General features: G+C 50.1%; 1 protein-coding gene across 2 annotated transcripts in view; it reads right to left on the minus strand.

The window, feature by feature from the left end:
- Positions 1 to 863: 863 nt before the first annotated feature.
- Positions 864 to 26,536, minus strand: part of RGS5 (regulator of G protein signaling 5) — a 36,655-nt gene continuing 10,982 nt past the window's right edge. Inside the window, exons 2-6 of one of the 2 annotated variants that reach the window (XM_019747354.2) lie at positions 17,431 to 17,541; positions 12,632 to 12,693; positions 9,577 to 9,743; positions 5,651 to 5,836; positions 864 to 5,073 (exon numbers count right to left, since the gene is read on the minus strand). In XM_019747354.2, coding sequence (XP_019602913.2) covers positions 5,675 to 5,836; positions 9,577 to 9,743; positions 12,632 to 12,693; positions 17,431 to 17,541 — 502 coding nt within the window. In that variant the 3' untranslated portion in view covers positions 864 to 5,073; positions 5,651 to 5,674. Of the gene's footprint in view, positions 5,837 to 9,576; positions 9,744 to 12,631; positions 12,694 to 17,430; positions 17,542 to 26,536 lie in introns of both variants that reach the window. The other variant, XM_019747353.2, reaches the window with a different exon arrangement.

Here is a 26,536-nt window from a genome sequence, read left to right on the forward strand (position 1 = left end):
CACCCCGCGTGCTTCTCTTGGCCAGTGGGAGCCCCAATACCTCATGCTTTGGGGGTTCGCACATGGCCTGGTGCCCGGGGACCACAGCAGTCTGCGGGGTGAGTCTGAACTCTCGGTTTCGATTTGTGTGATGACTTTGAGAGCATACTTCTCTGTGGGCGAGAAGAGAAGTGTCAGGGATCTTTGCTCTGACGACATTTCTGATGGAAACGCTCCGAAGCGCATCCAAGGTAACTAAAGAGAAGTGGTGTTGAGGAGAGTGGCAGGAGCCATACCTGCATTCAACAGAGCAGGGCCTCACGGGAACTGGGACTGAGCCCAGGAAGTTGCCGGAGCAGGACAGGCACTGCAGCCTGTGTCCACCCCCCCCTCTGCACACGGGTCTCTGCCTGGGGTCTCCCTGTCCGGCTGCTCCCCTCCGAGCTCCTCTCTCCACGCCCCCGCCCGCCAGGTGTATGATTGTAGCTGTTTGTTACCTGGTCTATCAGAGCGCCAGCCCACAGCCATGGACCTGAGCTGCAGCTTGCAGGGCACCTGCTTTCTGACCTTCCCCCAGTGGGTGCGGAGAGAAAGGGACCGCGTTGCTCAGTGAACAGTGCGGGTTCCAGGTGACAACATGTGTTGGTCCCCCTAACAGTGAACAGTTGGGTCCCCTGAATCCACGGGGAAGTCCAGAGAGTGTATGCAGACGGGGCACAGGTAGCTCCCTGAGCCTGCACGTCAGGCCACATGACAGGTGACGCTTCTTAGGACAGGACCATCCCAGGCGACCAAGGGCTCACCTGGCGAGGAGCACAGTGAACGAACAAGGCCGTCGTCTGTCATAGAGCAGGCGAGAGTCAGGAAAGATTGCACGAGGCGGCTCTGAGCACACATTTAATGTAATATGCGTGACCGCGGTTACAGGTACACACTTGGGGCTTTATTTGTCAAGAAGTGAGTCACATAGTACACGGCGTATTGGATACAGAGCCAGAAGAGAAACACAGCTGTTCTCCCACGAAAAACATATGGGATAAATGCTGACAATCAGATTTGCAAACCTTTCACTTCTACCCTCTCTCTGGGCCCCGTCTCCGGAAGACGAGGTGCGGCTGCAGCATTTGGAAAACATTCAGTTCCCCGAATCCTGATACCATGTATGAAGAACTTTGGGCCCAAATTATCCAGATGACTTCTCTACATGACAACTCTGTCAGCAATTCCTGCTGCTCTGGCTACGCCTCAGCTTGTGTGTTTTCTTAAATAGGAGGCTAAATGCTTCCAGATTACATAATTGCTAAAGGTTTGCTCCTGCAGGGGGAGGGGAGGACGGGGGACCCATGGTGTGAGGTGGGGGGCTACCTCAGGTGAGAAAATAAGTAACTTGCATGGGGTTTATTAACCTGATATGAATGATATGATATGAAGCTTAATGTTATGAATGTTCAGAGTTTGATGTGTAGCTTCTCTATTAGAAAAAGAAGGTAAGGAGATTATTACTAAGGGTGAGGTGAGCATGTTACATAGGTGTCTTGGTTGGTTTTTGTTTTTCGCCCTTCACTCTCTGCCCTGAGTTTCCATTCAAAGCCACGAACGTGTCCTCGGCTGGAAGAGTTGAAACGCCCCGTCCCCACAGGGACGCCCGACGCTGGGAAAGCCTTCCCTTGGGCGCCTGGTGCTCTGCGTGGCCACATGACCCATTGGGGTGAAAGCATGAGTCGCACGAGCCGCAGCTGCTACCTAAGAGCCTCGTCCCTGCAAGTGTTCCATACATGCTTGTCTGATAGGCTGGGGACACTGGGTGACCAGACAAGTTAATGACAAGTCAGGCAGGACGTGTGGGGACGCACTGAGACCTCACGTCCAGACACTGCAGACGTGCCGGCCCTTGGGTTTGGATACTTGGCTGTCAGAAGCCAAGTTCCCCACGCTCTGCTTTCCGGGCGTGCAAACCAAATGGGGACGTGGGTCCTCCATGGCTGCTCTTCTCTGACCAGGCAACCCAGGATTTTAGCGGGAGTCAAGAAGTGCCTCCCTGCCGTGTCGATGCTGAAGGGGAGGCAGCCGGCTTCTCAGTCACACAAAGCTGCTGTCACTGGCGCCTGGGGGTGGACCCACCCGCAGGCCTGGGCCCTCTCTTCTCTACCACTTTCCTCCTCTCCTTCCTCCCACAAATCTGCTCAATTCCCAGGAAACAGGGACAATGGCCCCGAGATGCAGTGACTTCAGGGGTAAAAGTAGTTTCCTTGACAGTCTTGAAAACAGCCTTTTCAAGGTTGCTCAGATGACCAAATCTGTGACGGGACAGACAGCTTGACAAGTCCCGCCTAGGGTGCTATTAGCTGATTAATTGATTGGCTGATGGTCAAGTTTTTATTGAAACTTCCGGCCAGCTATTATTCTCTGGGAAATCATTAAGTCCATCCTATTGAAAGGGAGGTTATACAGAGAACACACCCGCCGAGCAAAGCCACGGCTTTGTGGAGGATACAAACAAAACACAGTTTCCTTCACCAAGTTCGTCTCTTTCTGCACTAAAACCTGAAACCGACTTAGAGCGGGATTTACACAGCAGCGAACAGGGTGCACGGGGCTTGGGAGTGAGTGGGACAGGACGTGCCCACGTGTGTGTGATCCCCTCGGTTTAAAAGGACTCTGAGTGCCCTAGATTTCAGGGTGTCCATCTGAGAGAAAGAAAATGTGTGTGAGGGTGTGTGTGTGTTCACAGGAAAACACACTGCTTTAATAGATAAACGAGGGACACAGACTCCTAATTTACTACTACGAGTCCACAGTCTGTCTCTCTTCTGGTCCAGTGTAGACCCTAATCTGAGCCAACCCCAAAACCGCCAACCCCAGGCGGACGGGTGCAGCGATGGGCCTGGCCTACCCTTAGCTTTCTCTCCAGAACAAGCATTCACCCCACTCCCACTGACCACGTGTTGGTCTCACCGCCTCCCTACATCCCGGGTCCACTTACGACTGTAGTTACATTTTCACCCCACACACCACTTTCCCAGGCGATTTACTCAGGGGACAGGAGGAGGAAGAGGAGGAGGGAGGGATAGCGGCTGCACAGTTTCTCTCCTGAAGATCATCCCAGTTTTTCTAATTTCCCAGAATTAAAAGAATGTATTTCCTTTGTGTTACCACGGAAACTTCTAGTAACACAGTTTTTTCTTTTTCTCTAAGTTTAGAAACACTTTCAAAAGATTTCAAAAACTTTTCCGGGGCAATTTTGAAGTGCTTGCTTTCTCATTTGGGGCTGTGATATTTGCATTGCTTTTAATCATATTACTTCCTATGTTAGGAAAGTTTCGAGTGTGTGTGTGTGTGTGTGTGTACTGCCTTCAATTTAAAATCACATACATGTATGCATACACGTCTCATGTGGCCGTGTGTCTGGAAGGCATCCCTTCCCTCTGCAGCCGTCACCGCTGCCCTTGCTTGGGTGCTTTGCCTGCCTCCGCCTCCTGGGCTGAGCTTAGGCCAGAGGAAAGGCCTCTTACAGTCACTGACAACCCTGCTCACTGCAGGGTGTGCTGTCATCCTGTGAACACAGCCCGTCTGGTCACGGCAACACCACCCTCTGCGTGAGCTCGGTCACGGCTCTTTGGGCATTTTCAAACGTTTAGCTATTTTAAATAATGTGAATAAAATATTTGAATTTTTAATTAAGTTAAATCTTTTCTTAAGAACGTTTTGGCATTCAGGAAAAAGTAGCTCACCTACATTCTTGGGGTCTAAGCTTTCTAGCTGCGTCAGAAAGTGAAGGGCTGGCGATTTCACGCTGCCTGGGGGCCGTGTGGACAGATGCTGGGGGAGGCGGGGCCAGGAGTTTCTGATGTGAGTTGCCTGTCACTGGGACACAAATGTGGAGAGAACGGCCTCAGGATGGCAACGCTGACCTGGCCCAGCTGTGCCGGCTCGGGACGTGGTGACGGGGCTTCTTTGAGGTGAGTGGGCCCGACAAATAGGAAGCACTCACACCTCACTAGCGGCTGCTGGCCATGGACCCAGTCACTCCAACCCATTTGCGGGATGTGAAACGGGAAGTGTTCACATCATCCTTTGAAATGACAAAAATGACAAAAAGGGGAAAAACCCAACCAAGACACCCAGTGTGTCCCAGAAGAACACGGGAACACAGCTGCTTCGCTTTCCATGTTTGTAAGAAATAACTGAATATACAGGCTACAAACTTGTGAAACTAGGAGGGTGTGAATGAACCAGGGAAAGGAGGAAATGCCAGACTACACCGTGCGATCTACTGAACCGTCTCCGAGCTTTATTACTCTTCAAAATACTTTTCTGATTCACTGAGTGTCCTCAGGGTGGTTACCCTCTAGCACAGTTCACTTTGATTCTCCTTGTCACTGAATCATGTAAATCATGACTTAATCAAACCTACTGAAGATGAGGAAAAAATTCTAGCAAGACTTGTAATAGTGAAATACAGAATGAAAAGTTTAAACCTACTGAAAAAGCCGTGGGCTCTCCGCGAGCTGTGCGAGGCGGGCTGGGTGTCAGTGAGAACCTGGGTGAGGAGTATAATCCACTAACACAGGGCGGGGACGGGGGTGCTTTAGGCTGATGTCAGTCTGCAAAACGTAGGGGACTTTAAAACTCCACCACATAGAAAGCTGCTACAAGGAGTCAAGTTCATTTTTCCAAAGGTAATTTGGTGTTTCTAAGATAGTCATCATTTGCTGAACAGATGGCATCGGGATCACTAACCACTTCCAGTTGACAGAATCCCCCATTCTAGCGCACAGCCCTCTGGATTTTGACGGGCGCGACCCTCAAATCACTGCAATGAACAACAACTGTTTTACGGGACCGGAGCTAACATTTTAGAACTGAGATGGGTTGAAAATAATTTGAAAACTGAAACTCTGGGCCTGCATACCGGAGGCAGAGACACATTTAGAAAATAATCCATTGTGGACCTTAGTGCACTGATTTAATACAGAATTTAGAACTTTATGGGGGGGATGAGGGAGGTGTAAAGAGGAATCAGTGTTGTGTTGGGAGAGACTAACACACTCGTGCTATGTGTCTTGTTTGTATTCTCCAGCTGATGTGACGACGCTGTAGGGGAAAAACAGTATTTTAAATAATGTATTTGTGTAAACAGCCAGAGAGTGGCTGCTCCTAAAATTCCTACCACCTTTTACTACCCAAGGTCAGAAGTACTTAGAGGGGTGATCCCGGGTCAGAATTACAGCAACGAACGCCATCAGGTACTCTCACTTGAAACTGGCCGTCCCAGAGACATCTTTCTATCTGGATGGGATGATGCCCGATTAACACATTATTAAATAAAGCCAATTAGATCTTAAAAAAAAAAAAAAAAAGAGAAATCGGCCGTCCCTCATGGGCGCTTGTTTTCAGACCGATTTGGGTCAGTGGTGTCATTGGTTCGTCCCTATGTTCTCAGGCAGCGTTTCCCTGGGAGTCGGACCGGGTTCAACAGACTGAGTGTGGCTTAGTTAACACAGGGGTGGGAAGAGGACTGGAAGGAAGGCATTCAGACAGGAAGCTTCCAGGAGGACGCAGGGACGGCTAAGCGAGCGCGGGGTTCCCTGTGTGGGCGGCTGAGCAAAGCCCCAGCGACGGGACGGTCCTCGTTGGCTGGGGACGCGGGGGTCACTGCGCAGTAACTCACACGCGAGCGCAGTGGCCACGGCTGCTACAGGACCAGCGCCTGGTACCAGGGGGAGCGCAGGAAGCGCGGCAGACAGTCCTTCTGCATCAGAGCGTGGACTCTCTTCTGCGCCAGATCGAAGCTGCTCCGGGAGGGCTCCGCCAGGTTCCTCAGCGTGATGTCCTTGGTGACGTGATCGATATTCACCTGTCGGCCCAGAAACAGGGGCGTGAGTCCAAGGGGGCGCGGGAGGGGGAGAAGTGGGATTTTTCGGCGATAAAACCACGAGGGGAAGAGTCATAAAGGTGAGAAGGATCATTTCTACTTACAGGCCACGGTGAGGCCACTGCTGCGCTAAGTGCCTGTGGGACAGACCCTCCCCCGGCGCTCACTTGTCTCATTTGGTCCCGGGACCTAAGAACCAGGCTTTCCTTTCCTGGGGGAGGGGGAAATGTGTGCCTACAGGTCCGAGGTGCAGTGGCGTCGCAGGGTCACAGAGCCAGGAATTGCGTTTGAAAGCAGACAGGCAGATTTTGAACGCAGGTGTCCTAACCCCAGTCTTCCTTCCACAGCCCTTGGTTTCACGCTTCCTGGCGGAGAGTGAAGGGGACAGGGATTCTGACCAGCCCAGGCCACAAGACCCCCACACGACTTCAGAAGGGCAAGGAAGAGAAGTCTTTCCAGAAACCACCAGGCGACCGCGAGCGGCAATAAAAACAGTGGATCACGTGGGTGGGGTGCGGTCTGCGCAGGCACTGCCAACGGCGGGCGTCACCGCACAGCTCCACAAGGCGGATATACACCCACATTTTACAGTGGGGGACAGAGCTGTTACATGTTGGCCCACGGTCCCGAGCGGCAGACGCCAGCAGTGCAGCTTTTAACCCGCACGCTGCAGTGTGAGAGCTGCTGTGGCTGCTGTGTCCCGAGCTCAGAGGCCATACACCGCACAGCTGTGGGGCACCATTCCGGCTGGAGTTCCCGTGACTGGTCCCCTGAAGGGACGCCTGCCTGAGCATGACTGGAGGGGACACTGTACACCACGTTGAGGGCTTTAATGACCCTAGGGATTTGAGTGCAAAAGAGAAAGAAATGGAACGGAAGCCAGCCAGGGGTTCTGAGGTGGAACACTACAAAATACCTCCGGTCTCTCCTGGGTGCTGGAGGTCCTGGAAGCTGAGAGAAAGCATTTGGGTTCAGAGAGCTATGGACAGGCTGTAGGTGGACGTAGCGACAAAGACAAGGAGGGGGCCTGCCAGGTCAGGCCAAGCCAGGCAGGGGGAGTGAGCTGAGCCCCAAGGCCCGGAGTGGGGGAAGCTGAGGCTCCACTGAGACTCCCCGCAGGTGGGAGGGGCCGGCTGCTTTCCTTTCTGCAGGCTGTGGAGACAGCCCCGCAGGTGCTGGTGACAGTGACTAGCCCAGTGCCTGCCTTTACCCACAAAGACTCCTCGCCCCAAGAGGTCAAGCTGCAGGCTCGCAAACAGCGTGGGACAGACGTGCTGCCACCGTGTAGATTTCTGTTCGCAGTGGCTTCTCTTCCCGCCATGCTTACGCAATGCTTCTCCCTTCTAGGACCTCAAGTATTCACCAGCTAGGTCAGCCGTCTTACTCAAAATGGTTAAATGTCTAAAACGTGTAAAACTCTCTCCTGATCTTATGTTTTCAAAGAAGCAATGCATTTAAAACTCTCTGACACATCACGTCCGTCCACCAGCAGATAACAGCTACTTATTACTTTTATGTGCATAGGCCCCTCTAACGAAGCATTCTGCTACATATTCATCTGTTTACTGAGCCAGAAAAGTGCTATTGCATTCGTTTTAAAATACGGCCAAATGACAGTTGGCAACACGCAAATGACCCCCTTATTGAACCACGTGCAACCACTTCTCCTCTTTCAATCAGTCAGATTCTTTCCCTTGGTCTCTGTTAGTTCCTGACATTGAAGACCTGTGGTGAATATTCAGGGACAAAACTGACATTGCTATTTGCCTGGGTAAATTTGTTATATACGGCAATCCACTACTCATCAAAATGAAATATTAGGTTGGTTAAAAAGTAATTGCAGCTTTTGCAATTGTTTTTAACCTTTTAAACCACAATTACTTTTGCATAAACCTAATAGTAAGTGTGTAGGTCAATGTACAAGATCTGGACAATTTTTAAAGTAATTAGTACCTACAATTTATCAAACGTATTCTGGGTACACACACCTATATATGACATGTTCACAATTAAGGGCATTAGAGAGCTTCAGGCAGAGCCTTGCCCTTGGGTCTGCAAGGTCTGGGGCTGGGATACCTGCATGCATTCGTCTCGCAGGTGTTAACAGAATGCTGCCAGGACCAGGAATCATATCCTCTCCTACAAGCAGCTCAGAGAAGGGGGCGAGGCTACTTAATTCGAGTCCACAGCCCCTTACAGTGGGGCACCATTTGTTTGCTCTAGTGACTCAGCCAGGGTTTTATCTGCTCTGAAACTCCCTTTTTAATGTCTCATATTTTCATGATTACACCAATGTTTGCATAAGGAGCCTTGAGAACCATGTTTTCCTAGAGTTCAAAGCAACTAGCTGTAGTCTGGGTAGTCTGAATGCGTTGCTGCCGTTAGCAGATATTGCGACAAATCCCAGAATGCCGTGAATAGGAACGAGATTGGCAGGAAGGTGGGCTGGAATTGGGGAACCCTGGTGAAGCCGGGAAACGTCTGTCAAATTTAATACAAAATTCATCTCCTTGATAACATTGTAAACAGACAGACGAAAGGACAACCTAGCACTGATGGCATGAGAAGTGGGGCTAATGGGGTGGGAGGCTGAGGGACGGAAGAGGAGATCTGGAGCGGATCCCCAAATTAATTTGCACAGCAAGACTGAACCCAGTTCTCCTCCAGGACTCTCTCATTTTCTCCACCATGACCCACGGTACCCAAAATGCTCCTGCCCCTGACCTCCACCTCCTGTGTCATGGAGGGAGCTCAACTGTCGGTTATATTAAGGCGTATAATTAGTCCATCCATTCAAACATATTCACCCTTAGGGGTGATGGTGACGAGTAATTCATACCCAAAGGAATAAATATCAGAGGGTGGAATTCCAAGGTCTAGAGCACCCGTGGGAGAAAAGGGATCTTGGGGGTGGGGGTTGCCCTCTCATATCGTCTTAGGTAGATGACTCCTCCCTACAGGGCTTCTGAGATCGCTCCTGGGCTGGATTCCAAATCTTGATGAAGTATTTACTGTCCAGATTGGAGGAAGGGTACAACACGGAATGAAGGGTGGTCCGATCAAAACATCATGAACAGTTTCCGTAAGTAGCAAAGAGCATATGAAGCACCCAGAGCGCCTCTGAAACCAACACGCATCTTGTCTTTAGCGGTCAAGTAACGGTCTTCTGCCTTCCAGGGTCTCTAGTGCTGTCCTGTAACGATCTGGTTTTCATGAGGAGGTACCCTGTTGTCCCAGCTGGACAAACAAAGGGGTGGAGGGAAGTAGAGGGAAAAACGGAGAGTTTTCTTGAAGTAAAAAGGGAAGAGAAAAAGGGGGAGGGGAAGAGAGAAAAGACAAGTGGTAGGAACACTCGTTGGGCACGAATGAGCTCAGACACAGACATGGATGTTTCCACAGCCACTGGTCCCTTCCAGCCCCACAGCCCTGCAGAACGGTCTTCACTGTCCCGTTTTCACAAAGATCCTAAGTTCAGAGAGGAGTCACTTATTCTTCCCAGATCACACAACTCGTAAGTTGCTGCTGACGTATGCTAGACCGTGGTCTACACTGGGTTCAGGCTCCTATCTGCTTGGCCTGGCTCCCAGGTGGTGCCTGAGAGGGGCGGCCGGTCCCCAATCCAAGCAGCCTTTGGCTGCAAACAGTCGTGCAGTCAGCCCTTCCTGGGAGGTTGCCGAGCTCACTCTCACGGGCCACACTCACCCCCGGCCCTCAGGGCCTACCTCTTTAGGAGCCTCCGTCTGGATGAATTCGTCATAGATTTTCTTTGCCTTCTCAGCCATCTTGGCAGGGGACTTGGTCTTCTTGTAGTCCTCACAGGCGATCCAGAACTCAAGGTTTTCCTCACTGAATTCAGACTTCAGGAAACTTCGGAAGCTGGCAAGTCCATCTAGCAAGGAAAAAGGTCGGCTGAGGAAATTTACCCATCAATCATCTGTCTGTCCATCCATCCATCCACACTGTGTCCTGATGCATAGCCTAGGCTTGCTTATTGTACACTTCTGTCACTTATGTAAGAGCCTTACAAACATTAACTCATTTACTTCTCATTACAAACCTAAGAGGCAGGTGCTGTTAGTATCCTATTTTACAAATGAAGTCAGAGAGGTCAAGTAACTTGCCCTTAGTTAACCAGCTAGTAAGTGGCAGAGTCGGGTTGAAATCCAGGCAGTCTGCACTTGGGTGGCAAAGGTCTACTTCTATGGGGACATCAAGGAATACTGTGAACTCTGGGGACTGATTAATGACCAAAAAGGAAACAGTACATTTAAAACTTGGTTTGCCAGCGGAAGTAATATTAATGTTGGTTATCATGTATAAATGACTTGCAATCCTTGTTTTCCTTTCTACAGACGATTTTTGAGCAAATCAGGCACTATGATAAGTCACATAATAAGGAAAACAGACATGGCTCCCCCTGATGGAGCTTGTGGATTCTGGGGGAAGCACATAGAAAGAAAATGAAGAAGAAATAAGGGATGGAAAGACAGAGGAGGAGAGAGTCAGACGCGGAACAGGAATACAGCAGAGGGTGTCACCTCACCCAGGATGCCACTGTCCTTTGCTTCTCTGAGGTCTCTGTGTCCAGACCAGAAGCTCTTTTCACTCCAGCTAGCTTGAATGGATAGATACCCTTTTAAGGAAAGCATTTTGACTATAGGAGTTATCGAATGCTTTCCCATTTATTGCTTGTGGAAAATTACTGGCCCAAGTTTTAAACATACGAATTACTTAAGAGGATAATTATGTGAAATTCAAGATTATAGATGCACACACTATATATTCACAGACACATACTACATAGTACACACATATACACATATACATTATATAAAATTGAATAAAATATTTTTTAATATTCTACATATTTGCACAAACACACACACACAGGCATATATTAATATAACTTCCTCTCTGAGAAGTAGGAAATATTACTGCAAAGTCTCCGGCCTCAAGTTCACACCTGTTTGCGGACTGGAAGATCTGAACAGCTCAGCAAATGATAAGTATGAACACTAACTGCCTAACTTCTACCTTGCCTTTCTTATGCCGATAGCTTCTGGCCCTAAGAGCCAGAAACATAAGAGCATATGGTCCTCAGCAGTGGTCGGGGCTGAAAAGGATTGCATACGGGCACGTAAGTGTGGATCCGTCTCCTTAATGGCTTTAAAAACATGGAAATATTAAGAGTTGCGCTAGTTCTCAGGTGCCCTGACAATAGCAATAGACACCTGGACCCAGGGTACTTAGCACTCACAGTGCAGCAATGTGTCACCTGTCAGGTTGCCACTGGCCCCAAACTCACGGTGGAAGACAATGAATAAGCCAATTGAGAACCATGTGTTTCTCTAAGTTGACTTCACGGAATTTTGGGTCCAAAAAGCAACAAGAATTCATTCATCACCCATTACGTCAGTAAACATTTACTGGACACTTTGTATGTGTCAGGGCAGGGTACTCTGCTTAGCACAAAAAAACAAAAAGAGAATCCAAATTGGGTAAGACTGAGAAAGCTCTGAATCAGAGGCCACGGTGTTCTGCCCCCGAGTATGAGCTATGGGTCCTGTCGCTGGTGAGCAGAAGCTTGCCCACGAAAACAAGCCATGCGAATGTTCACACACCATCCAACACACATTCTTTGTTATACCTTCTGTGCCTCTCAATCACAATCGTCCTGTGAGAAATATTTTTAAATCCTTATTTTTGGGAAGTATCTACCAAAGTTTCCTATTTTATTCTTGTGGTGAAGATGAAGAGGTATGGGTTGGGTATCTTACATTGAGTCATTCTTAGAGTGAACTATTCAACACATATTTATTCTCCCCACACTGTGCACTTCCTGTTATGAAATTATCCAGATTAAAAAGACATAGCCCTGGCTGTCAATGAGTTTAGACTCCATCACAGGAGGGAGAGAGTATGATGAGAGTACAAAGGAGCAAGTATTAAGTGGCATAAAAGATGTGCAGACGAATGTCTCTGGAAGCTCAGAGGAAGGAGAAATGATTCCGGATGGTCCAGGAAGACCAAGCGTTCAGTTTGTAGATTAGCTTTGATCGGGGATGGAGAATTTCAACAGACAGAGATACGAATGCAAAGATTCCAGCCAAAGGGATCACGTGTAGAAACCCTGCAGGGAACGGATGACGGCAGACCAGCCATCCAGTTCTCACGGAGCAGCTGCACCATTGGAAACGGGAAGCTGATACTGCAGGCTTGGGAATCAGTAAGGACTGCGGATGAGGGAAAGGCAGGTAGTGCTCAGGTGTGCTGGCCTCAGCCTGGAAAGGGGTTCCCGCTAGTGCTTTTGCCCCGTCTTGAATAAAGACATACAAGCATGCTGCCAGACGAGGAAACCGAGGCTGGGGACATCACAACCCAGGTCAGGTCACAAAAGCAATCAATGGCAGTTTGAACTAGGACAGACTCCCCACCCCTGCCTCGTGGCCCAATGGTCTTTACACTGCTGTTCAGTCCTTGTCAAGGAGGCTAAGCTAAGAAAGGCAGCATCTCTATGTTACTGATGAAAATATGAGGGGCACACAGAGCAAGCCAGGTGCTCACACAAGTCCGCAGGATAGGGGGGCACACGCTGCAGGCACAAGTCCTCAGGGCACCCCATTTCTACCCTCTCCACCTCCACCCTCTGCACCTTCCCTTGTTGAGATTGCTTTGGAAAACTGAAGACACGTCAGGATGGGGCACGGACTCGGGCAGCACAGGGTGCCCGCGCGTCTGCCCCTCCGCTGGCCTTTGTAAGCAGCAGCTCAGACTTACAGTTGTTCTGCAGGAGCTTGTCCAGGGAGTCACGCCACTGCAGCGCCTCTTCCAGCGACGGCCTAAACCGGGAAATGACAGGACAAGGCGACGGCTGTGAGAGGGAGCCAGACACAGACACCCACAGCCACCTGTATGGACCTGCTTTTAGAAACGACACGGCCGAGAACCCATTCTCAGGAGAAGTGACAATTATTTTCTTTCTAACTATTGGGTTTGCTTTCAGACATCTATTTGATACGTTTTCATCTCTTTTTGAATGATTTGGTTAGGTCTGTCCCTTTTGAGATGTAAAGTCTACTTGTCGTGAAGCTGTGTCTTGATATTCTTGTGTATGTCACGACACTGGCTCCATGTGGGGTCTTTTGCCAGATGAAATCCAGCTGAGGTTGATGAGACAGTTTCTAATTCTACTTTTTATTTTGCCGTCCCAGGCTCAGATTCAGCCTTTATTTATGTAGGGAGTCCAAGAGGGCAGCACATTTTTTGGGTAAAGTGCTGTGAATAATTCCTTCACTTCTCTCTCCCTCACTGTAGAACACATATGGGTTGGGAGTCTTAATTCTATTATTTTTTTTTACACAGTTTTATGTTTTTACCATTTGAACGTGAAACATGCTAAAAATGAGAGTAACCAACCTGGAGAAATCATCTTTTCTCCTGGATAGAAGCATAAAAACCTCAACACTGATTCCTTGGAAATTTATTTTTACTAAGAGAACTACCTTCCCTTCCCTGTTTTCTTCTGGCTGGTACAAAGGAGCACAGGAAGGAGAAAGGCCGTGAAGAAGGATGTCCCTTTATTTTTCTGCCTCTTTATTGCTGGCCAGGAAAGGATCTGTTTTCTGCCTCTCCTGTATTACTTCCCCCTGAGAACTTTTCCAACGTGTAATTATCTCGCACCTACATTTTACACATCTGCGTTTCCTCAGACAGTGTTTTGCATGTAGGAGACGCCCCCAAGTCTCTACTGACTGTTCACTGAAACAGGATGTTACAGTGTTGGGCAGAATTTGGAACAGGCTTGCTTTACTCTCGGAATCGCTTTCCGATTTTATAAATATTCTCATGAGGCCTGTCACCCTCCCTCTGCCTTCTCCTCTGGTTGGGACAGAGGAAGGAGAAATGACAGGAGCAGGTGCATTCACCCAAAGCACGTTCCCAGGTCCAACTTGTCCCCGCTGGTCTTGTGAGAACCAGGCTAATGGTCGCTCTGGGCAGCACATCACAGGCAAGATTAAATCCCTGAAAAGAACATGTGCACAGCCGGCTTGGGGGTTAAATTCGTCCAGATGGACCCGAGGACACAGTTAGCGAGACGCATCCCGCAGCAGGAAGCCCACTGTTGTGACCACCAGCCTGGGAGGCTGTGCAGGGTCGTCCTGTCCTGATTCTCAGAATTTGCCCGGCCTCATTAAGTCCGATTTCTTTGGAAACAAGATGGATGCAGATCTAAATGACCACTAAGTGCCCCGGTTTGCAAGCTCGTAGCTGACCACAGAGAGTGGGCATGGAATGCCTGTGTGTGGGTGTGGGGCACGGGGAGGAAGCCGGTTCTAAGGAAAGGCAAAGTAAACACTGCAGAGATGATTCACTGGGGGTTGCATAATGCCCAGTGTAAACGCCGCTCATCCAGGAAGTGACCTCTGCCTCTCCCTGTGTTGTGCTCCCTGAGTCCCTCACACGGCAAGGATGCTATAGGTGCAGCTACAGCTAGTCCACCAGCGAGACCTCCTTCCACCCATGGCACAGCCCTTCGGCAGGAATCCACACTGCGTAAGGGCGTGTCGAATCAATGCATACATGAATGACGGTTCATTGTGCCCAGAATGAGTCTGATTGATGAAAGCCACAAATAACCCAAAACTTAGATTAAAACAATTTTAACCTCATGAAGCATCACTACAGCTACTGGCAACTCTGACGCGCACATATTAGGCTGTAACCATGGGAGAGTATTTTCATCTAAGCACCTGTGGCCCTTCCGTCTCCTCCCTACCCTCCCTTCTTTCTCCTCCTGTCTTTTAACCCACAGTCCCTGGCACACACCCTGTTTCCCCCCAAATAAGACCTGGCCGGACCATCAGCTCTAATGTGTCTTTTGGAGCAAAAATTAATATAAGACCCGGTCTCATTTTACTATAATATAAGACAAGGTATAATATAATATAATACAATAAACATAACATAATATAATACCAGGTCTTATGTTAATTTTTGCTCCAAAAGCCGCATTAGAGCTGATTGTCTGGCTAGGTCTTATTTTCGGGGAAACACAGTAGGTACCATTTAGGTGTGGATGTCATTCTAAACCTGCAAAGTGGTAAAACAAGAAGCAATGGAGCTAAAAACCAGTGACAATGGCAGGGAGAAAAGGAACATCTAGAACACAAACTGTAAGAATATTTATGTCAGCTCCTGAGCACTTTGCAATTGAGGATAAGCCATGATAAGGGTTATTGCAAACTAGGTTTATGTGGATATTAATTTGCTTGCTGTTTATTACGAGGACCTTCAGCAGAGTCTGAGGGAAAGCTCACAGGCAGAGGGTGGGAAACGTGGGGGTCCTCAGAGAAAGAGAAGGTGAGAGGAAACAGGGATAGCCGGCCAGGAAGACAGTGTCACGGAGACCACGGCTCAGCAGAGTCAAATCCTGGGGCAAGTCAAGGCTGAGGCCATAGCGAGGACAGTGTCCTGGGGTCGAAAGGCTCAACCTGGTAAGGAGCAGTTAAAGCAGATGCTGGAAGGGTGAGTGTCCCTGTCTACAGTTACCCAGTGAAGCAAGAGAAGGGACAGGAATAGAATGGGCCCGGGGTGGGAGAACATTTTCCAGAGTGGAACGTGGGTCCGTGTTTCTTTCGGTGGCAGAGGGTCCAGATGCAAAGGAGCGACTAGCGGTTCTGAAATGAGCCAGAAGCCGCCGGGAGGTGGGGAGCCAGGCAACTGCTTTCTGTTTTTCTCAATGGTTCAACGTTTTTTTCCCTTCTAATGAGAATAATAAAAATATATTTAAAACATAGAAAATGCTTTTTAAAAAAGGGATTGGTGTTTTTTTGTGTTTTTTAAAGAGAGGGGATAAAAATACATTCTGTCCGGAGAAGGTTTATTTTATCCTCCGAGGTTTGTTTTCATCTGAGAGAAGAACATGGGTTAAAAAAAAAATAGAGACATTTTTAAGTGGGGAGAAGAGAGGTCACGGAACGTCTCGGACTCCCGGGGGCGGACAGGTGGGGAACTTGCCAAGGAAGGTGGTGGGCGGGGCTTGGGTGGGGTGGGCGGGGCTTGGGTGGGGTGGGCGGGGCTTGGGTGGGGTGGGCGGGGCTTGGTGGGAGGTGGGCGGGGCAGCTCTGTAGTGCCCCCTGGCGTTTCCCCCAACCCCCCCCACACACACACAGCCTCCAGGCACATGAAGGATGTTTCAAAAACAATTGCCACTTGTGGAAGGGATGAAAAGCAAAAGAAGAATATAATCCAACAAATGGCAGCCTCAGGTTTTCTTTCCAAACTGCTTCCCCCGAACCCCTGTCCACCCAAATAGTAGCTCAAGTGTCTGTGTGGGATATTAAAGAGAATCAAAGCAGGAAATGGGGTCCTATGTTTAGTTTTTAAAATTGATTCCAGCAGAGCAGTCAGCACCACACCGTTTACTTCAAAACAGACTCTCTGATCCACGGCTGCCAGGAGACGCGGTTCTCCCCTCCCTCAGTGCCTGGGGCCCAACTGCATATTGAACTAGTTTCTTCTTTCCAAATGCGGAAAAATCAATTATGCCTCGCTTCCGGTTGGGGAACACTTTGAAGTAATAAAAGAAGGAGAATGGAAATACCCACGTAGGCCGATGGAAAAAGATCAAAAAAGAATGACCCATCTGTCTATCTCCCAGCCCATCCAGCTATATTAAGTTGAAGGTCATTTAGACAAAAACTGGCCAATTTAGAAACATGTGAAGTTCAGAAGGCAATGGAGGTTAAAAGGGATTCCTGTATTTTTACCAAGCCTCTGTGATCTCCTCAAAGCTTTGAGGCAGAAGAGCGATGGAATCTGAATACACTTGGCTTTTCTCCTTCCCGCGTTACTTTGCTGATGCTCATGGGCTCCTCTGTCATAAAGGGGGGACGGCTTGTTGTTGCCCAGGCAACACAGGCTGTGCAGCCAGGGGACAGAAGGTAAATGGTGTGGATGCTGTGGGGCCGGGTTTACTGCCACCACAGGGGTGCGGTCTCCTTCCTAAACTGTCGGAAATGTGTGTGGGCAGCTGGGCAGGAGGGAGGGCGGCAGAGTCCAGACAGAAAGCCTCATTTATGGGTCGGGGGCACGTGTGGCACGTGCACGAAACCGGAAGAGCTGCTCCAGTACTCACGCCCCGCCAAGGGCCCGTCTTCTGTCCCTCTATGGGACCTGGAAGGGATCGTATCTTGGAGAAGAAACTACGGGCTTACACTGTGTGCCTGATCTCGGTATCTTCCTGAGGGAAGGGCTCCCCGCCACCTCCCTGCTGGGGAGGCGGCCCTGGAGATGGCCCAGAAGGGTGCACCCTGGTCACCAGTAATCAGATCAGGACTAGTGACCCGGCCGCAGGCCAGCAAGAGATGAGGTGGCTGGTGCCATTTTATAAGGTGTGGTCTGTCCCTGCAGCAGGTCCTGCCGGGGCACAGGATTCCGCTCCAGACACAGGGGAGTCAGGGAAGATGCCTGTTTATAACCGACTCAATGGGGCACCTATGACCTCCAGGGATGGGGGGAGGAGTAGTGCTGTGCCCTCTGCAGGGAGGGGGCTGGACTCCACACTCACGACTCACTTCTGGGTCTTGGCTGGTTTCTCCGGCTTCTCATTGTACGGAATGACAAGGTCAACAGCCGAGTCTGGCTTCTGGAGGAGAGTTCCCAATTTGATCTTAATCTCCTTGGCCCTGAAAGAAGAGACGTAAGGGGGGCGAGAAGACCACGTGAGCACACAGGTCTGAAAACGTCAGAAGCAAACATGAACAAAAGCCCACTTCACTGTTGCGGCAGGAAGGACGCCAGTGCAGAAATGGGGGCACCAGTGCTAACAGTGGACATTCAGCAAACTCGTCCGTCCCTGGTTAATCTGCATTGTCTTGTCCTAATCTTAACTATGTTTATATGTATTCTTTCACCTTATATATGGCAGGTATTGTAAGCATGATTCCCACTTTACAGAAGAAATTGAATGACAGTTTAAGCAACTCACTTAAAAGACCCCAGCCAGTCTGGCTGGAGGTGGGCAAGCTCAAGCCGTCCGACCCCGGGCTCACAGATGGAACGCTCCCTGCACTGCCTACCTGGCTCCGGAGGGTCTGGTTCTGGCTCTGCCATTAATTAGATGACATCTGAAAGAACCTTCAGTTTTTACTGCCAGACCTCAGTTCTCTGATCGGTAATGTGACAGTAACCCAGGTGTTTTCTCCAGCCGTTTCCAGCTGCAAACTTAAGTCACTCTGCTTCATGATTAATGTTTCTATGAAGCATTCTTCATCTACATGGATTGGTTTTTCCCAGCCCCTGCCCATCGTTCCATAATGGCCTCCGGGGTAGCTTCCGCGCAGGGAGCCCCCGATGGACAGACACCAAGTGCCAGTGGCTGACTTCAGCTGTGTCACAGTCCTTTCCACCCACAACACACTCGTGATTGGTGCTCAGAGCTCTGGGCTCGCCTCCGTCATATGGTGCCGCTGTTTTCATGCCCAGCCTCAAAACTAAGCTTCTGAGTTGTCCATTATTGTATCGTAAGTCTAAACCTGCAAAGCACCAAGCAAATCATAAATGTGCATCCATAAGACAAGCTGTGTATATGGGAGAGCCAAACTGCTGTCCGTCACGGTCACCTTGGCACTACATATATGCTTTTAAGATGAGTGTCAAACTGCATGATGGTTATTGATTTACGTGTCTGTTTTCCAAGCTGGATATGAGAACCCTGCAGGCGGAACTGCATCTTAAATACCTCTTAACTCCTGTGTGTAGCACAGCGCCTGGCAACACAGTCAACATTTCAAAAATATTTGCCAAAGTGAACTAAAAATATCTGGGTTTTGTTCCTCACAGACCTGCTAACATGTATCTCCCGGGCCAGGCTGATCACAACCAAAGCCTTAAAGAGCCGTGATGAGGTCAGAGCTGGGCCCACGAAGGTTCTGCTACTATAAAAACACTTTCCTTATCTGTTCACATGCAGACGTGATGATTTCAGTAGATAAAATGTATACGATTAGCAATCATGGATGTCAGGAAGAAAAAGTTAAGAAAACCTACTGTGTAACTTGCCAAAAACATAATACTGAATCATACCATAGTTTCCGTTAGTATTGTAAATATGACTTTAAAACTGTGATTCAGAATTAGTCACCTCCACACTATCCTTTCCTTTTCGTTTCTTTCTGTGTCCCTTCTTTCCCTAGGACTCTCTCTGTGGCTGAAGCCAACTGGGGTCCACGCCAGAGCTGAGTCAGCTCAGCCGAGCACAGCCTGGGCCTGAAACTGGGGGGCTCTGCTGCTGGGGCGTATATAAAGCTGAGAGTAAAAGGTCTCACTTTGCCTCAGGCTCGGCAGGTTGCTTGCATTATCCTTTAGGTTTCTTTGCCCAGAATTGGGGGCAGACAAAGCAGGGCGTCCTGACAAGTCTCCCTGACAGCGGCCTGTGCTAATCCATGGGGCTCACTGAGCCCAGCCCAAACTCAACTGTGTTCCCTCGCTTCAAGCACCAAGTCAAAGCATCCAAAAAACGACCCACAGGTTCCTAAGAATTACACCCACCATCTCCCACATTCTACCTCTGGAGACAAGAGCCACCACACGTCCTCTTTCTGAGGTGTGAAGGGGACACGTGCTACCCGTTCTGGCTGTGCGTGGTGCCACTGCCAGGAACGGTCCCAGTCTCCACCCCAGAACGTCATCCAGCAGCACTCCTCAAGGCTCCAGACACCCATGTCCCCCACATGGAGACTGCACGTGGGGTGGCACCTGTCTTCAGACCCAGCCCTCACCCAGCGGTTTTGTCAGCAACACTTGGAGAGCGATTATCTGCGGACATTTCCCAGGCGCTCAGCCTTGAGTGTGGCTGGTTCTCTGGGGGGTGGTTTTGCTGTTTTCCCTCCACTTCTGTTTCTTTCTCTTCTCCCTTTTGCTCCGTTTGAGCCACTCTGTGAAGAGGGCCGCACTGTCCTACAAACTCAGCCTGCTTCTGACTCCTGTGGCCACCGCGGGATGCACTGCCCCACAGAAACATGCTCTGCAAATGGTGGCTCCATCCCCAGACGTGCCCCAAAGCCTTTCAGACCAGAGTGGGCCAGTGCGGTTTTCTGCCTCGCTGTGTGTAGGTGCCGTGGGGGTGATGCAGGAATCGCTGCCGTCCAGAGCGTCGCCCGTGGAAAGCCGTCTCCTTCCTCAGAGCAGACGTCAGATGGCTGTTGCCCCAGGTTTGCCCCGGGGTGTAAGCGAGAAAGGAAATGCAGCGCCTTGGAAGTACCTCTTTCCATGGCTTCACCTCCTGGCTGACCCAGGTTCAAATACAGGACATTAAACCGTCAGTGTATGTGGGCCAGAGGTCTGCTTGGTTTCACTAGGGTTTGCAGTACAGACCATGACTAACATTGTCACATCTCTTCTCACCAGACAGTGCAAGTTAAAAGGCTGAAGAGCTGACAGATGCTGAAGCTGAAACCACTTGAAACATTTTCCTCTTTTTACAAAAGCATCGGTGTTGCCACATTTGTTTCTCTCAAGCTCGTTCCTGGAATACGATTTCCTCCCACTTTCCGCCCCCACAACCGCCACCACACTTAAAATGTAGGAAAGAAACGCACCAAATGAAGAATCACACTAAACACAGGCTCAGACCTACCACTTCACTTTCCTCTTTAAGATAAACTTGAATGTGTCTGACGTTATTGAATGTCAAAAACAACCCCTTCCAGAGAAGAAAACTTCCTAATGTGTTGACGATTTTAACTCAGTCTCTGGCTCTACTTGACCACACACTGGGAGTTTTTCTGGCTGTGTTACGTTAATGCTTGTTAACAACTTCTGCCTCCTCTCACCGCCTCCCCCCCGCCCCTTGTTATCCGTTGTTTTACAAAGATTTTTGGAAATAAAATCAGTTGGAAATGGCTGGGTGAAATTTTAATGAAAGGTTCAGAGGAAGGTAACGCTTTCTCTAAATGGCTCACATTACTGGTTTCAAACTGACAAGGGTTTGAATGATTGTAGGGTTGTGCAGTTTTAGACCCGTGCCCTGTGTGGGCGCGCAGGCCAGGAAACCCAATTTCAAAAGGCCCTGGCCACCTCGCTCATTCCTGCTGAGGGGCGAACTGAGTGAAAGTCATAAGGTGCACAAACGTGGGAAACAGGACAGGCGATCGCTAAAATCAGAACCATAGCTGAATTGTGGGAACACAGTTATATTCAAGTAAAATGTATCAATAACCAAGTAACAGGTCCTGTGCGTGGAGTGTCAAGGGTTCCAAGGAGGTTCCTTGCCTCAGCGACTCGGAACCGCTGAGCACAGCAGCACACGCGTGACCTGTGTGCAAGGCGTGTCCTGGGCATTCGTACAAGTGGGTGGCGTGTGCTGATATGAACAGAGGCCCTGCCCTCAAGGAGCTCAAACGTGTCCTCGTGTGCTGGCGTGGAGCCCACGCACGGAGACGGGCTGTCCCCGCCGTGCCCCCCACATCTCAGAGCCTCTTCTGCCCTTTCCTTCACCGCCGTCTTCCACCTGCACTTCTGTCTCTGCCTGTTTCCTTGGGCACCGCCGGTCTCTGCTGTTAGACTGGCTGCCCCCCCGGGCAGAGTCCATTCCAGCCTCAGCACTGACCCAGGGCCGGGCACTTAACAACTGCTCCATAAAGATTTACTCTATAAACTGATGACTCGATCAACGAATGACTCTGGTAAATGGGTTATTCATGTTATCAGATGTAGGTTTGCAGACTTTCTCTGAACAGCCATGGTTAGCACGAAAACCGCTGCTCTCGCGATATGGCGGTGACCATGTTTGTTTACCTTGAGTACCCCTCTCGCGACATGGTGGCAGTCATATTTATCGCGAGAACACCCCTCTTGTGCGTGGCAGCCATATTTGTTTACTTCGCTTAACCTCTCGTGCCACAGTGGCGGCCATGTTTATCGCGAGAACACCCCTTGTGCGACATGGCGGTAGCCATATTTGTTTACTTCGATTAACCTCTCGTGCCATGGTGGCGGCCATGTTTATCGCGAGAACACCCCTCCTGTGCGTGGCAGCCATGTTTGTTTACTTCGATTAACCTCTCGTGCCACAGTGGCGGCCATGTTTATCGCGAGAACACCCCTTGTGCGACATGGCGGTAGCCATATTTGTTTACTTCGATTAACCTCTCGTGCCATGGTGGCGGCCATGTTTATCGCGAGAACACCCCTTGCACGACATGGCGGTAGCCATATTTGTTTACTTCGATTAACCTCTCGGGCCATGGTGGCGGCCATGTTTATCGCGAGAACACCCCTCTTGCGCGCGACATGGGCACCCACCATGTTTGTTTATCGCAAACACTCCTCTCGCGACATGGTGGATCCCATTACATCCTGATCCATGAACCAATCCCATCAACTTCTACTTTCAGAACTTCTGATTAGACTGAAAATGATACAACAAAAGCCAACTCAAATATACGTCAAAAATGAATTAATGTTTGTGTGACGGCGCCACAATCACTTTAAAGAGATTTCTCTTTTTTTAAAACCAATTTTACTAACATTCACTTCAGAATGGCTTTCTGCCCGGCAGGTAGCGGCAGCAGCGGGCAAAGGCTCGGGCACGAGGGGCGGAAACTGCGGCCCGATCCGTCCTGTCCCCTCTCCAGGCCCCAAACCAACTCCCCGCCTCCCGGGGACCAGGCACCGGCGCGGCCGCCCAGGCGGGCGGAGGACTTGCCGTGCGACGGGCGACAGAGGCCGCGCAGGCCGCCTGCACCGCGCCCCGGCCCTTCTCCCGCTTAGCGCTGCGGGCGCCCCGAGGACGAGCCGGGAAGGTGCCGGGAGGCCCGGGGAGCAGGGAGCGGGACGGGCGGGGTGACATCAGGCGGGACGACGTCACCGCCCCGTCGTCGGGGGCTCAGCAGGGAGGCGAGCGGGGCCCACGCACACGGTCCAGGCCCAGGCAGGAGTGGGGTTCGCGGTGATGGGGAGAAACCCACCGGAGTGGGGTTGGGGGTACAGGACAGGGAATTTATGACACGTGTCCAAGACAGGTCTCCCAACCGTCCCCCGGCGGGGACCAGCCAGTTAAACCCGACTTGAGCCTGTGCTGAGACGCCCCTGCTGGGTGGGGGCGGGCGCATCAGTGAGGCAGCAACGAGAGCAGATGGCTCCAGGCGGGCAGCTTGTTTCCGCAGCAGCAGGAAGGCCGCTCCTGCCTCCTCAGAATGTAGCCCACACCCAGGAAGGATAAATGGGAGTTTCTAAAGCACTTGTTGGACACCAGTCTCCAAGCTGGACAGTACGTGTCAGCAGACCCGAGACGCGAAGGAAGAAAAGAGCTGCTGTGCGTTCTGGTGGCAGAGATTTGAGTCACAGAGACAGAACCTGAGCAGAGGGTGACAGGAGAAGCGAGCCAGGGTATGCTCACCGCTGGACCCACCTAGAGACTTTCATTCCGTTGGAGGCTGCACACAGCCTCTCTCTAGCTGCTCAGCTAAAACTTGACGTCAGCAGGGGCTGTTACTCATGGCTCACAAGACACAGGGATTCATAACTGACCTGGAAACCCTGGGAGCAGTATGAGGAAATGTCCGTGGAAAACCAGTCCGTGTTGGAACTGAAGGCCCAACACCCCAGGCTCTTCTGAACGTGGCCCTTTGAAGTCAAGGTCGAGTCTCAGGTGCAGGAACGAGGCAGAGCCGCGTAATTTTGGTGGAGAGAGTGTATCAGTTTGGCATCTAACATTTTCCTGAATTCACCTACTTCAATTTGAACTTTACCTGCTGTAAAGTTTGTGAGGAGTGCGTGAGATGATGCATGTAAAGGTGACAGAGTGCCTGGTGCATACATAGCATGTAAAACATGGTAGCCACCATCACCACCATCACCACCATCACCACCACCATCACCACCATCACCACCATCACCACCACCATCACCACCATCACCACCATCACCACCACCATCACCACCATCACCACCATCACCATCACCACCACCATCACCACCATCACCACCACCACCATCACCACCACCATCACCACCATCACCACCATCACCACCACCACCACCATCACCACCATCACCATCACCACCACCACCACCATCACCACCATCACCACCATCACCATCACCACCATCACCACCATCACCACCATCACCACCATCACCACCATCACCACCACCATCACCACCATCACCACCACCATCACCATCACCACACCACCATCACCACCATCACCACCATCACCACCACCATCACCACCACCATCACCACCACCTCTACTTGTTTACTACGCATCTTATACCACCTAGTCTTAGTTTGCACCAGTTTCCCTTAACTTCTGGGATATTAATATTTAATTGCATTAATCATTTTCTCTTGGTTAGATGAATGAAGTCCATGCCTTAAACATTACTTTTTTTGGCAAAATAACAAAGATACTGAAGTGAGGGAATCAGGAAAAGTCAGAAGAAATTTCTGGCAGCTCGACACTGGGGAAGGTAGGAGGAGAGCCAGGGGTTACAAGCCAGGAAGGTCCTGGACCGTATCGCTGTGATTCGGAAGGAAAGTGAGCCATGACTCCTGCGAGACCATGTGGAAAGCCATCTTTTGGTGCCCTTGCTTTCTCTCTGTTGGTGAAATGCAGACCGGATGTGGACAGGTAGATAGAGTCTGGCCTTCCTTCAGGATGTGTCCTCTTTCTCTGTCACCTGGGGGACAGACCGCTGGTACGTCCATGAGGTTACTGGACTTTCACTTTAATCATGTGACCCCTGAATCTAGGTGCTAGGACTCCACCCACAGTCAAGAGGTCACCCTGCTCACAGCTCACAGGCAGGAAACAGGTGGTCTGGAGCAGCTCTTAAAGATGGTAACTCAGATAAAACATACATTTACTGAGGTGTTCATTCACGTTTTCCTCTCTATATAGTTTTTCCCCTTACTTTCAAGATATATGGAGGCCTTGCGCTATTTAAAATTAGAACTTTTAGAAGCATTGTTTTTTCCCAAGCATGGCCACACCCTACGCAAGGATTGCCATGGAAATTGAGATGTGTCCCATGCTTCTGTGGCCTGTCTCTGACACACTCATCACTCAGGGGGGGTTACTGGGGGTGCTGAAGGGACCAGACAGGACAGAGGCAGTTTCCTTCCCTTTGACCTTCAGTTCCCTGTCTTATTCCAAATATTGTTGGCAGGAGTTCTGGATTTTGGTAATTCACTTTGGAAGCCAGATGATGGATAGTGGGAAAATGGTCCTCAAGCTGAGGAAAACAGAAATTTATGGCTTATTCTGAGCTTCAGAGGTGGAGGGTCAGGAGGCATTCCCACGAGGGCCTCTCTGAGCATGGGTGGGACCCAGTCTTTGAGCGTCTCCAAGTTACTCTGCTTTAAATCACAAAGACAGACTTTCTAGTCATGGTTTCTAGTTGTTCATGACCCTACTTCGTTTAACTTGCTCTATGTATTACAGAAGAAGCAAATAGAAGTGGCACTAAGGGCCCTGGAGAAGGAGGGAGGGAAGACGAGTGAGGAAAATTCACCCAGACCTAAACTGACATTGACATGTGTCACGTCACTTAAGAAAACTACTGCTCAGGGACACAGTGTGTCCTCCACGTGAACTTATGGAGCAGATGCAAACTCATGTTCCCAAGTACTCAGAACACTCGGCCAATATTTATCAATGCCAAATTATTAAAAGGGTTTGTGGAGCAAGATGACTGTTTCTTGTTGGAAGGACAGAATTAGATGTCAAACCATTTCTTTTCTCCTGTCCCCAACATCTTGTCACGGCACCTCATTATTCTTGAGATTTCTATTTTCAAGAACGGTCTATGCGTTGGTTCATGCATTCAGTTCTCTATGCATTCACTTGCCAGACTCTAACAGAGAAACCGCTGTGTCAGGCACTGTACTGGAGACTCGGGGAGTGTTTTACAAAATTAATAACAGAGTGTCCCTGACCTCGAGTAGCTTCCACCTTATCAAGAAGGTCTGTATACTTCGCTTCATTGGGACACAGCCACGAGGGACGTGGTGGAACGAACCCTTGGCCAGAAGGCAGCGCACGGAGCTCGGCACACGGCGTGCACTGTCCGGCCCTGGGCCAGACGCGTGACGTATGCGCTTCTTCACTGGAAAAGCAGTGATGCTGATACCGTCTGCCTTGCAGGGTTAAGATGAGAATGAAATCAGATGGTATCAAACACCCACCAAAGTTGAATCTGAGTAAGGTAGGGTAAGACGGGATATGAGCCACAAGAAGATGGCAGCGTTCTGTGGGGGTTCAGGGGAGCGTTAGCTTCTCCCGGGGGAGAACCAGAGAGAGCTCCCCAGGGTGGGCACTGGGGGTGAGTGATTGGGCTGCAGCTCTGAGTACAGGGGAGGAGGAAACACTGCTTTGGACCCAACGCAGGTGCTCTGGTCCCGTCTTTCCCCAGCTTCCCAGGGGTCCTTCCTGAAGTCTAACATGGAAGCCCACCTCTTCCTAAATCTGTACTAAAAATTCCCAAAGGTTTCCCGGTCCATGAATATGTCACAGGGTCACCGTCCTGGAGACTTCTCCCCAGCATTCTCAGAGCATCCCCTCGTTTCCTCCCAATGAGCAATGCCATTGGCCGTCACATGGAGAGCTGAAGGACGCAGGCCCCCCAAATTGTGTCGTTCCTGGGATAGGACTTACTGAGTTAGAGGTCTGGGCT

The sequence above is a fragment of the Rhinolophus sinicus genome, linkage group LG17, assembly GCF_036562045.2.
Source record: "Rhinolophus sinicus isolate RSC01 linkage group LG17, ASM3656204v1, whole genome shotgun sequence".
NCBI lineage: Eukaryota > Metazoa > Chordata > Mammalia > Chiroptera > Rhinolophidae > Rhinolophus > Rhinolophus sinicus.